Source organism: Solanum tuberosum, unplaced genomic scaffold (genome assembly GCF_000226075.1).
Source record: "Solanum tuberosum cultivar DM 1-3 516 R44 unplaced genomic scaffold, SolTub_3.0 scf00334, whole genome shotgun sequence".
Taxonomy (NCBI): Eukaryota; Viridiplantae; Streptophyta; class Magnoliopsida; order Solanales; family Solanaceae; genus Solanum; species Solanum tuberosum.
In genome coordinates this window covers 277039-290870 of record NW_006239254.1, presented here as the reverse complement: position 1 = coordinate 290870, position 13832 = coordinate 277039, and the positions used below count along the sequence as shown (strand labels likewise).

General features: G+C 30.5%; 3 protein-coding genes and 1 pseudogene across 3 annotated transcripts; 3 read left to right on the top strand and 1 right to left on the bottom strand.

Moving 5' to 3' along the window:
* Positions 1-496: 496 nt before the first annotated feature.
* On the top strand, positions 497-1531 carry LOC102601098 (uncharacterized N-acetyltransferase p20-like). The gene has a single exon (XM_006360711.2). The coding sequence runs from the start codon at positions 595-597 to the stop codon at positions 1210-1212; it is 618 nt and encodes a 205-aa protein (XP_006360773.1). The 5' UTR covers positions 497-594; the 3' UTR covers positions 1213-1531.
* A 1478-nt stretch (positions 1532-3009) lies between these two features.
* On the top strand, positions 3010-5801 carry LOC102585769 (uncharacterized; annotated as a pseudogene).
* Positions 5802-6184: 383 nt separating this feature from the next.
* On the top strand, positions 6185-7123 carry LOC107063296 (uncharacterized N-acetyltransferase p20-like). The gene has a single exon (XM_015314973.1). The coding sequence runs from the start codon at positions 6227-6229 to the stop codon at positions 7121-7123; it is 897 nt and encodes a 298-aa protein (XP_015170459.1). The 5' UTR covers positions 6185-6226.
* Positions 7124-7253: 130 nt separating this feature from the next.
* LOC102600748 (non-specific lipid-transfer protein-like protein At2g13820) lies at positions 7254-8825 on the bottom strand. Its single transcript, XM_006360710.2, has 3 exons — positions 8427-8825; positions 7731-7778; positions 7254-7571 (listed from the first exon to the last, which is right to left on the bottom strand). The coding sequence occupies exons 1-3, from the start codon at positions 8749-8751 to the stop codon at positions 7450-7452; spliced, it is 495 nt and encodes a 164-aa protein (XP_006360772.1). The 5' UTR covers positions 8752-8825; the 3' UTR covers positions 7254-7449.
* Between the last annotated feature and the right edge of the window lie 5007 nt (positions 8826-13832).

Below are 13832 nucleotides of genomic sequence, written 5' to 3'. Positions count from 1 at the left end.
GGGGGGATGGTTTGAGGGTAAGGACAAAATAAATTGATTTTTTCAACAAAAAAATAATTGTAATTTGAAGTTGGAAGAGATGTTTGGAAAATGTTTTCCTTAAGTTTAGAAGGGAAGTCATTTTCCTTAAATTTGAAAAAAATGAGTTGATTTGAAAAATATTTAATCCAACCAAACATGAGAAAATTGAAAAACATTTTCCGGAAAATATATTCCTTCATACCAAACACACCCTTAATGGCAATATTCATTACGCACAATTGAGTTTATTCTTTTTGAAACAGACTAAGAAGAAAAGTAAGACAAACAAATTGAAACGAAGTGAGTAATAGATATTTCAGTGAAAACAACAACATCCTGATTCTCCAAGAAAAGCTGTCAAGTGAGGTTGCTAAGAAAGTTCATATGCCTTTTTTTTCCATTCCTTGGTGACTAAGTTATATATGAAGAGTAAAGACCTAGCAATTTCCTTGAAACATTCTTTATCCTTCATGTTTAGTTTATATAAAGTTCCAGCTCTGTCATGTTTCACTTCCCTAAAACTATAATCTCTAACATATAATAAAACCAAGAAAATTTCAGTGTTTTTTGGCTATGGAATCTGATTCATCCTCTATTGATCTTACTCGTCTTAACGAAGAGTTGCCAGTGAAAATCGAGGAGATGTTGAAATTGAGTAACAAAGAAGATGACATAATAAGTCTCAGGTTATTAGACCTGACAGATATTGATGATTTTATGGAATGGTTTACGGATGACAACGTTAATAAGTTTTGTTCTCGTGACACTACTTTCATATCCAAAGAAGACGCGATGCAATACATTGCTGATGTTGTTATACCACATCCATGGTACAGGGCAATATGCTTAAATGACAAGCCAATTGGTTCAATTTCTGTATCACCATTTCATGGAAGTGATATATGCAGGGGAGAAATTGGATACGAGATATCATCAAAGTATTGGGGCAAAGGGATTGCCACCAAGGCGGTGAAGATGGTGGCGTCCACCATCTTCGTAGACTGGCCCCACTTGGCCAGGCTAGAAGGTATTGTGGCTGTTGATAATATAGGATCACAAAGGGTGTTGGAAAAGGCTGGTTTTATTAAGGAAGGTGTTTTGAGGAAGTACTATCTTGTTAAGGGGATACCAATAGATATTGTTATGTTTAGTCTTTTATTTATTGATCAACAACTTACCTACTTTACTTGAGCCGAGAATTTATTGGAAACAGTTTATTTACCTTCACAAGGTAGGAATCAAGCTGTGTAATATCATCCTCTCCAGAATCTCTAGTTGGCTAAAGTGGAGTACTCTAGTATGTATAACTATTGTATAATTCTCTCTCTATATATGAATAACATTGTATATCATTATATTATACAAATTGTAATAAGTATACGCTGTTATACCATAAGATGGACTGAACTCTCTGCTTTTTGAGACTAAAGCCAGAAGAAAGAAAAAAAAAATGAAAGAAAAGGTGTGCAACACTTTTGGGCTAAAGATTTATGATATAAGTTTTGGGCTATAAATATGCTTCATAGCTACAGTTTGCTTAATTATGTTTCATAACTATAATTTTGTTTGTTATGAATATTTATGTTTGTATATTTCGCTTCCAATATACAAACAAGGTAAGTATATAATTATTCTGTATTTATACATTTAGTATTTTTTAGAACTTCATTTGTATATTTCGCTTGCCATAGGAATTTTTCAGAACTCCATTTGTATATTCCGCTTGTCAATAAACAAACAAGGTAATTTATATTTTTCATAACTTATACAAATCAAATGTATCAACAAATTGTATACAAATAACTAAGGTAAGCATATACAAAATCTGAATTTATATAATCAGGAACCAAGTTATACAAGTTCTGGATTTATGTAATTAGGAACCTAATAGCAAAATTTAAGAAACTTAAGCAGCAAATCATAAATATCCAAAATGTAGTTATGAAGCGTAATACTCCCTCTGACCCTATTTTCTATTCCATTTTTGACTTGACACACTTACAAGAAAATAATAATTGACATAATGAGTTTACCTTTTTACCCCTATGAATTGATAGAATCCCAAAATCAATTTACTTATTAAAGAGCTTCCACCTTTTCAAAAAAAATTAACTCTTTAAATATATTGAGGATATAATAGATAAAATATATTGTTTTTTCTTGATTTATCAAAAATGACTAGTAAAAAATCAAAATTGAACAAGTAAAGAGACAGAGGGAGTATACTTTAACACTCTATTTGGATCATTGTTACCCATTGTTTTATAATGTATTGTATTGTACTCTATTGTACTGTATTGTATGGTAGATATAGTGTTTGGCTAGACTGTATTGTTTGTTGTTGTTTAATAACATTTTTATTTTTGGTTTGACTGTATCGTATTGTATTGTAATTTATAAATTTACTAAAATATTCTTAATTATTCTAGGGTAGGAGGTTTGACTAGAATTAAATAATATAAGGTAAATGGTAAAATAGTATTATGAAATATTATGTAAAGATATAATTGGAAAAATAAATTATGTAACAATGGAAACACACCAAATTGGTTGTTCCATAAAATGGGGGTTTTCATTGTTACGTAACAACGAAATTTAACAATACAATATAATATATTTGAGTAACAATCAAAACAAACATGATAGGTATAGTAACGATACAATACAATACAATCGGCAACAATGATCCAAACAGAAAAGCGCCATCTTGTTGGAACACTAATTCAAAAGCCATAGGAAACCAAAATTGTTTACGATTTGATATTTGATAGTTTTTTTAATTCATGTCTGAATAGGATTTATAGTCTAAATTATATATTGACTAGGTTTTCTAGCTAATATAAGTTTTGCACAAAGGAGAATTCTGAATAAATTATTTTTCTTCACAAGTTTTTCGTGTTTCAGTAAAAAAGAAGAAGAAGATGATCAATCAATCAATCAGACATAATAAGCCTCCGGTTATTGGAGGTTAGTGATGTTGATGATTTTATGGAATGGTCTTCGGATGACAACGTTAGTAAGTTTTCTCAGGAACGTACTTTCAAATCCAAAGAAGACGCAGCGAGTCACATTGCTAAATTTATTGTACCACAACGATGGTTCAGAGCAATTTGCTTAAATGGCAAGCCAATTGGTTATATTTCTGTATCACCTTTTGGTGGAAGTTATAAATCAAAGGGCGAAATTAAATACGTGTTATCATCAAAGTATTGGGGCAGAGGAATCGCTACCAAGGCTGTGAAGATGATGGCGGCCACCATCTTCATAGACTGGCCACAATTGGCCAGTCTTGAGGGTAAGGTGGATATTGAAAATACAGGATCGCAAAGGGTGTTGGAGAAGGCTGGTTTTACAAAGGAAGTTGTTTTTAGGAAATATTATTTTTTTAAGGGAAAACTAAGTGATCTTGTTATGTTATCGTTAGTCTTTTACCTACCGATCAACTTACTTGAGTCGAGGGTGTATCAAGTTTATTTATCTTCATGTCTAAATAGTATTTTATAGTCAAAATTTTATATATGAATAAGTTTTCTACTATCTAGTTAAAATAAGTATTGTATTATGGAAAATTTTGAATAAATTATCATTTTTTCCTTCACAGTTTTTCATGTTTGGTCTTGAGGCAATGGAATTTGAAGAATTGCTAATGAAATTCGAGGAGATAATGAAATTTGGATTATAAATTACTTTTTTTTATATGTTAATAAAACTCTGTTATTGGGACCAAGTAATTGTCGCTTCATATTTTCAGGGGAAACAGAGTTTCTTTTCCCAATGGGAAGAAGTTTTAAAACTTCAAATTTCGTTCCTAATTAGGCTTTTAAAGTTGTCTCCGTGAAACTTATAAGTTACAGGTTACCAGTTCGAGTCGTGGAAGCATCTTGTGCCTGGGGCTACCCTTAATGGATACACAAGATGTTGGATCCTCCGTAAAGAGACAACATGAAGAATGCTGGAATTCCATTCGAGTCCATCAATATCCATGATACAACGGGTAATGCTTGGTGGACTTTCAAAGTTAGTCATGTCAATAATTGATATGCCTTTGCTGGAATATTTCCTCCTGTTATGTACTCCACTCTGTCATGCTAGATCGCGCAGATGTTTATTGTAACTGATGGTCATGGCACATTCTCCCCAATTGTCACTCTCCGGGCTGAAGATGTGTCATATCAGACGAGGTTAGATGATATCACAGATGGTGCCCCATTCCGGGCATTTGCTGCACTATGTGGAGGTCCTAGTGAAGAATGGAATGAATATGCTTATATTGATTAGCCTTGAAATGTTAGGCTTTTGTTGTGCTGATCGCTCGCTGCATTGTTATTGTCACTATGACCCAGTTAAGACGAGTTTGATGATTCACAAAAGATAGTTTTGTGATGCTTATTAACTTATAATATGCATTGTCCTCTTTTTGGGTTTATGAGTTGTGTTTTTCGGAAGCAGCCCCTCTACCTCCACGAGGTAGTGGTAATTGGTAAGGTCTGTGTACACTCTACCCCTTCACTAGTGGAATTCCACTGGGCATGTTGTTGTTATTGTTACAGGATGGAAACTCTGTAAAGATTTTCCTAAATAAGATCTCAAGAATTAATGATTTAAAGAACTTTTGAATCTTGTCAATCTTAAACTAAAAATAGGTAGAATGTATGAAAATGCCCTTCAATCTTGTGGTCTTAAACATGTCATGTGGAAGTTGAAAAAAAAAAGACATTCTTTTTTTGAAATAGATTAAATAGGAAAGTAAGACAAACAAATTGAAACGACGCGAGTAAATAAGATATTGCAGTAAAAACAACATCTTGATTAATTTAGTACTTGTGATGGATTCTCCAAGAAAAGGTGTCAATTGCTAAGAAAGTGACCCATGATAGTTCCATTCCTTAGTGACTAAGTTATATGAAGAGTAAAGACGTAGCAATTTCCTTGAAACATTCTTTATCCTTCATGTTTAGTTAATATAAAGTTCCAGCTTTGTCATATTTCATTTCCCTAAAACTATAATCTCTAACATATAATAAAACCAAGAGAATTTCAGTATTTTTTGGCTATGGAATCTGATTCATCCTGTATTGATATTACTCGTCTTAACGAAGAGTTGCCAATGAAAATCTAGGAGAAGTTGAAATCGAGTAACAACGAAGATGATCAATCAAACATAATAAGTCTGCGTCTGTTGGATCTAACCGATGTTGATGATTTTATGGAATGGTTTACCGATGACAACGTTAATAAGTTCTGTTCTAGTGACGGTTTCTTATCCAAAGAAGATTCGATGCGATACATTGCTGATGTTGTTATACCACATCCATGGTACAGGGCAATATGCTTAAATGACAAGCCAATTGGTTCAATTTCTGTATCACCATTTCATGGAAGTGATATATGCAGGGGAGAAATTGGATACGATATATCATCAAAGTATTGGGGCAAAGGGATTGCCACCAAGGCGGTGAAGATGGTGGCGTCCACCATCTTCGTAGACTGGCCACACTTGGCCAGGCTTGAAGGTGTTGTGGCTGTTGATAATGTAGGATCACAAAGGGTGTTGGAAAAGGCTGGTTTTGTTAAGGAAGGTGTTTTGAGGAAGTACTATCTTGTTAAGGGGAAACCAATAGATATTGTTATGTTTAGTCTTTTAATCTACTGATCAACAAATTACTCGAGCCGAGGGTTTATTAGAAACCGTCAATGTACCTTCATAAAGGTAGGAATCAAGCTGCGTACATACCATCCTCTCCAGTCAAGGTGGCCATAGTGGAGTACTCTAGTATGTATAATTATATATATTATTGTATAATTCTATATATTATATTATATATACAACATTATATAACATTATACAATATTATACAAATTGTAATAAGTATACACTGGTATACCATAAGTCCATTATATATTAATATCTACTAAAAAAAAATTAGATTCTCCGATTCCTATACCAAAAGTAATTTCCTCGAAGATTTTTTATTATTCCTTTTTTGAGTTATTTGAAAGGCCAGCTTGTTGGGACACTAATTCAAAAGCCATAGAAAACCAAAATTGTTTAGGATTTGATATTTTTATAGTTTTTCTAGTTCATGTCTAAATAGGATTTTTATAGTAATTTTTTTTTATATATTGAATAGATTTTCTAGTTCTCTAGCTAATATAAGTTTTGCACAACTTTTTCGTGTTTAAGTAAAAAATTCATCTTGAGGCAATGGGATCTAAAGAATTGTCAATGAAATTCGAGGAAGTGTTGAAATTGAGTAACAACGAAGATGTTGTTATTGCAGATGATTATTCAGATTCAGACACAAGTCTTCGTGTATTGGACCTTACCGGTGTTGATGGTTTTATGGAATTTTATGCGTTTGACAATGTTAGTATGTCTTGTGACACTTTTGAATCCAAAGAAGATGTTGTTGCAGATGATTATTCAGATTCAGACATAATAAGTCTTCGTCTATTGGACCTCACCGATGTTGATGATTTTATGGAATGTTACACGGATGACAACGTTAGTATGTTCTATTCATGTGACCCTTTTGAATCCAAAGAAAACGCGATGCAATACATAGCGGATTTTATTATAACACATCCATGGACTAGAGCAATTTGTTTAAATGGCAAGGTAATTGGTTCTATTTGTGTGACCCCTTTGGATCAAGAATGGTATATGTGCAGGGCCGAAATTGGATACGAGTTAACATCAAAGTATTGGGGCAAAGGGATTGCCACCAAGGTTGTGAAGATGGTGGCGTCCACCATCTTCGTAGAATGGCCACATTTGGCCAGGCTTGAGGGTGTGGTGGATGTTGAAAATCTAGCATCACAAAGGGTGTTGGAGAAGGCTGGATTTACAAAAGAAGGTATAATGAGGAAATATTATCTTTTTGATGGGGAACCAAGAGATATGGTAATGTTTAGTCTTTTATCCACTGATCCTTTAGACAATTTGAGTCTAGATATCCCGAGGTGTGGAAAGAGCAGCTGTGAGGAGCGGAAAAACCATTCAGGAAGAATAAATTTTCGCGATACTAAAAGGAACTTTGAACGAAACTTTGGATTATTTGGAACAAGTCTTTGGATTATTTGGAACAAGTTGATAAATTAGAACATGTATCTTTAATTTCTTGCATTTTAATACAATTTTTGTTTGTTTGGAAATTGTTTATTGCTAACTCTTGTTAATGCTTTAAGATTAGGTAATCTATATATTAATTAACCAAATTGAAACATTCAACTAATACATACCAAATACAATACAAAAGTTTATTATATCATGTGTGAACATAAAAGAATAAGAAAATACAATAATGTCCATCAAGAAAATGACTGTAGATCATATGAAATAAAACAAATATAGCTGGTAATCGATACGTGAATATGAATCTATCAACATAGCAATTCCGTTATTCATGAAAGTCGTAGCTGAAAATCTTAGGCCGCGGTAAATGTTGAAGCAACAAAGAGAAGGAAGAAGAACAGAGGAGCTGCCATTTTAGTTGAAGTTGCATCATTTGAACCATCTCGTGGTGATGGTATTCCGTTAGTTCCACGTCCTGTTACACATTCGTATAGTGTTAAACACAAAGTTTAAGAATAAAAAAAGTTATAATCTTTCGTAGTCTGAAAAAAACCATAGACATTATGTAGTGAAAATTCTAAACTAAAGAAAAGTACGACACATAAATTGATATAGAAAGAGTTGTAATATTTACCTGAACCATCAGTTGGTGCTCCAGTAGGAGAGCCATTTGGTGAATCAGCTGTTTCAAAATAACTAATGTTAGTGAAGGATCTAAATTTTGTTGACAAAATGAATACAAAATTCTAAAATTGAGATTGAGGTGTGATTGATCAATTGATATAAGTCCAGGGCGGATCTAGGGTATCAGGTGCGAATTTTCATAAACCCTGTATTTATATTGAAAAACAATTAAATATAAAAAAAACTATTCGTTGAAAACCTAAAACAAAGTAACCTCTTGGTCTAGAGATAGAAATGTATCTTATTTAAGCTTTTGTTGATATAGTAGTGATCAAGCAAATTAAATATCATTATGGCAAAATTTTGGAAGTAACCCTATTTGAATACACTTTATAAAACACATTCATGGAATACGATTTATAAACGTAACTAAAATCCTAATCATCAGGTCGCCAAGAGAGCAAAAAGTGTATATGTTTTATCAAACTTGATTTGAATTCACTCACCCTATAACCTAGATTCACCTCTAAAGTGATTTTAGGATGATGAGGGCAACAAAGTTTCAAACAATATCAACAACAACATGAAATAAATCATCGATTAGGCATCGAAGACATGATATATAAACACATCATCGAGACTACTAATGACTTGATACGTGAACACATTAAGGCTATTAACGAGAAGATTGATTTTCACTTCTTACCATTGCATTGGCTAAGAGGTGGAGTTTGAACATTACAAGCAGTAGGAAGTGCCAAAGCCTGAGTTTGGTTAATATTTAGACCTAAATTTGAGGCATCACCATTAAGGACTTGACACAAACAACTTGGATTGTTGTTAACCACTGTGGCAAGTTGAGTGCAACAACCTGAAGTTGGAACAGAGGAGTTGCCAGTAATATAGTTCAAGCAAGGTGTCAAACTAATCAACACGTTCGTGCAGTCGTTGCTAGATTGAGCAACAACTCCAGAACAGATCATCGCGAATACAATCGCGAAAAAACTCATCCTGATTTGTTGATTTGCCATTTGATATGATGAGATATTTTTTTTGATTGAAGTAAGTTTGGTTACACAAATGTTTGTTAGAATAAGAAATGTGGTGTTTGTTTATATAGGAAAAAGTTGAGTAGGGAGAGTCAAAAGAAGATGTTTTTTAAAATTGGTGACCAATAAACAAATAGTAACAATTTGACATTATTTAGTATTATATTATTGTCATACTAGTTTACATAAGAATTAGGTAGATTTGGGAAAAAGTAGTTAGTTGTGTAGGTGACCAACTAATGCTAACCAATTGTGCCATTATATGACTAGTCACACAAACAGAAAAAGCCTCAGGTCAAGCTGTTTTTTTCTTCTTTCATTTTCCACGATGTCCTGTATTCATATTGGAGCTCAATTAAATTTGAACGTATATTGTTAGGCTTATTTATGGGGATGACGCTCCAAACAAGAATTTATTTTTCATTCTCAAGGTTTGAATTTGAAACTTCTACTAATTAAGATTGAAGGGATCCCAACCATCTTACCGCAATCCATTGATAATTCTTAAGCTGTTCAAAATTTGAAAACTTTCTAGAACTTACACAGAAGGTTCATATATATTAGAATAATATAGTGTACGTAAATAGTAGGCTTAAATAGTACTACTAATATATATTGGTCAAACTTGTGGAAAAATCATGGAATGAAACTTGCGCTGAAAAACTTCTAGAATTCTACTCTTTCCATTTCAAAGTTTTCTTTTATGGAGAAAATTGTTACTCAAAGAAATTTTAGTAATTTACGGGAATGGCCTCCATAGACCAAAAGGGTGATTTTGAATTTTCGGCCGCACTTAATAAAAATTCTTGAAAGGGAAAATTATGCAGAATAGCAAGTATCTAAACCATATTAAATGCTATAGCTACTATTTAGGGGAATTCTAATTCACAGCTACAGTTTTACCCAATTTTGCTATTTGCTTGATTTGTATAATTCGCCTGATTTATATAATTTGTTTGATTTGTATAAATTCAGAATTTTGTATATGTTTACCCTAGCTATTTGAATACGATTTATGAAAAATTCATAATAAATTACCATGTTTGTATATTGGCAAGTGAAATATACAAACGGAGTTTTAAAAAATTCCTAATGTATAAATACGAAATTTGTATATACTCACACTATTTGTATATTCGCAAGCAAAATATACAAACGGACAAAAATATACAACTGCAGTCTCCATAGCAAACGGAACTATAGTTATAGAGCACAATATATTATCGAAATTATAGATATAAAGCCTTATTATATTTATTCTATTTGCTATTTCTAAAATTTTCTCTAAAATTAGTTTTTCCAATATGGCAAAAGTTTGGGATATTTCAATATAAGTTTGAGCCTTTGAGGTAGTAAATTTGCTCAATTGATCACAAATTTTGCCTTATCGGTAAAAGTTGCATGTGTTCAATTGTTAACAAATTATGACATGAGTAAGATTTGGTAATGCTCATTCTAGATATAAGTTGTTATGTATTGAAAAAAGTTACTTGTATTATTCAATTGTTCACATCTTGTTCCCTTTAATTTATAAAGAGTCAATTCTTATAATCCACAAAATAATATTCTATACTTTTTAATAGAAAATGTGTATTGCTTAATTAACTCGGTCAATATAATTGAAAAGTCATAGTCATAACCAATAAACAAGAAATTACACTATTTTATATCTATGTGACTTATTAAAATGATCGGAACTCCTACTTTCGAAATTTTTATTATTTATTAAAGGGTGTCGAAATATAAAGTAAAAAAAATAAATGTTGCTATAAAGAATAGAACACACAAACTCAAACAAGTTTCGCAACCCCTTAATCACTACACTAAATCTTCAACTTATACCAAGATGTGTCTACACTAGTATATATTTATTCATTAAATCAAATTTTGACCTATTTATACAATGTAATTTTTCGACGAAGGAATATCGCTAACACCCCTACCCTAGGATAGTTCCCCCCTGCCTCGTAGGCAGAACTAACTGATGAGCACATTACAACTAAAACTAATGTCTAATGAACAAAAAGGGTTCTGTTCAACGATTTTATTCATGTTACGATTATTTTTTGGGAAAATTTTCAAAACAGCAATATTTTAGCTTTTAATGGGACTCCTTAGCAATAGTTTCACTATTTATTTAAAATGTCAATATTTTAGTTTGTTAAGGGTTGAGTTATGTATTTATTTTATTTTGATTAATTTGAAAGAATACAAATAATTAATAACAGAATAGAGAAAATCATGGAACAAAAAATTTCAAAAAAGATAAAAAAAAATAATAATTTAACATCAGTTACGTTTTTGAAAGAGCATATGTTGTCATTTTTCTTTCTAGAGTTTTTTTTCCTTTGTTCTTAAGAAATTCAATTTATTTTTTTTGAAAACAGTAGTTTGTATTTTATATCTTATATGAGTGGAAGTGTTGGAAAATTTCTAATGCCCTCTGTTTTGGATATTTAAATGTTTGAACTTCTTTGAATATGTGTTCATCCGAAAATGTATTCAAATACCTAATGATATGTATAACTAATAACTAATTAAAAATACAAAAATTGTTGGTATTGATTTATGATGAATACAACTCTTTGGCATTCTAGTTCTAGTACAAAATAAAGGCAGTTGTGAAGTATATACCAAAATATAAATACAAATTAGTTGTAAATCAAAATTATATTGAAAAATACAGTTGCGATGAATACATAATACATAGAATAAGTTGTATTCAAAATAAATTGTATTTATATTTCAATATCCAGTTTTGTTATATTATTATTTCACTTTAAATTTGCAGAAAGTATTTTCTGGCTTAGTTTTTATTTCAATATCATTTTGTATATCAAACGCAGAATGAATACCAATAATTTTGTATTCCCTTCTTGTAATGTATTCGGTCGCACAATTTTATATATTATGTATTCATAAAATTATATTGCTTTAGCCAAATAAAATACAAAATATGTCTTACTAAGTTTGTATTTCAAATATCAGGTTGTATTTCAATATCATTTTGTATATCAAACGCAGAATGAATACCAATAATTTTGTATTCCCCTTCTTGTGATGTATTCGTCGCACAATTTTATATATTATGTATTCATAAAATTATATTGCTTTAGCCAAATAAAATACAAAATATGTCTTACTAAGTTTGTATTTCAAATATCAGGTTGTATTTCAATATCATTTTGTATATCAAACGCAGAATGAATACCAATAATTTTGTATTCCCCTTCTTGTGATGTATTCGTCGCACAATTTTATATATTATGTATTCATAAAATTATATTGCTTTAGCCAAATAAAATACAAAATATGTCTTACTAAGTTTGTATTTCAAATATCAGGTTGTATTTCAATATCATTTTGTATATCAAACGCAGATATTCACTTGTGCATTAGTAACCCTATAAGCAAAATTCGAAATTATTAAATATGAATGTATAAAAAAATCAAACAATATATGATGTATGGGTGCTAATGTAGATTACTACAATCTACTAAATCTCAAATATGAAAATATAATCACAAATAAATCGAACAATAGTGTTTAAAAGTCGAAAAATCTGAAATACATAAAAGAGGGAAATCTCAAAAAATACTTGGTGAATCTGAAAACAAACTCACAAAAAAATGAATAATAATGTTTAAAAGTTGAAAAATTCAAAATACAAAATACGTGGTGAATATGAAAACACCAAATCTAAAACTCTAAAAGCAAATTTCAAAATTATCAAATATAAATGTATTAAAAATCAAACAAAATAAACATATGAATGAATTTGTAGATTCTAATAAATCTGAAATTTTAAAACGAAATCACAAAAAAATTGTTTAAAAGACTAAAAATCTAAAATACATAAATTTTAGATGAATATCTAAACAAACTCGCATAAAAATCAAAAAAATTGACAGAAAATCCGTAAAATATACAATCCGAAATATACACCATAATCATGATTTTGAAAACAAATCAAAAGAAATCTACATGAATAATTGAAATTACCTTTACCAATCGAGAAATTTCTTGAATTAATATAGAGATTTTGTTTACCAACCGAGAAATTCCTTGAATTAATACAGAGATTTTGTTGAATAATCTATAAGAACTTTGAATAATTTGTGTTTCTAGGTTAGCAGAAAAATGTGAAGAAAGAGAAACTGTGAACGTGAAAGGTTGGGAGAAATAAATTCTTTAACTGAGAAACGTGAAAGGTGGGAAACGTGTAAGATGTGGAAAGAATATTAATGGGTAGTTTTGTATTTGTTTTTTATTTTTAATTGGTTAGAATTTGGTCCAATGATGGATTCTTTTGATAATTAAAAGGAAATATAAATAATAAAATCTGGATACAAATTATTTTTGAAAATATTGACATTGTGACATTTTAAATAAATATTTTAAAGTGTAGTTGTTTTGACTAATTATGTTAAGTATTATGACTAGATAGCTAATTTTCCCTTATTTTTAAAAAAAAAAATATTAAGCGAAGACAAAAGTTCAAAGCCAGTTGATGGTTCCTTAAGAAATTTAGAGCTGTTCAAATTAGCTGGCCCAACTGAACCTGGCCCGACCCAGATCAATCATTTTGAAGGGCTTTCATGTCCAAATACTAGTAGTTCGATCCAGTTCTAAGTGGGCCGTGGACTAATCATAACAGACTATTAATTCAAATTAAATGTTATAGCTATAGTTTATTTTAATTGTAATTCGCAGCAAACATCCCCTTTTTTTGCCATCTGATTAGATATACAATTAGCCATTTTCGGTATACAATTAGGGGTCGTTTGGTAGAGTGTATAAGAATAATGCTGAATATGATGTATTAGTAATGCATGCATTAGTAATGCAAGCATTATTTCTTATACATTGTTTGGTTTGATGTATTGGAAATAGCAAGTCTTGTATAAAGACTATTAAAAAATATTTGTATACAAAAATACCCCCACATTATTATTATTATAATTAATATTATTATAATTATTCTTATTATTATTATTTTAATTATTATAATAATAATTATTATAATTATAATAAATATAATAATAATAATTATTATTATTAT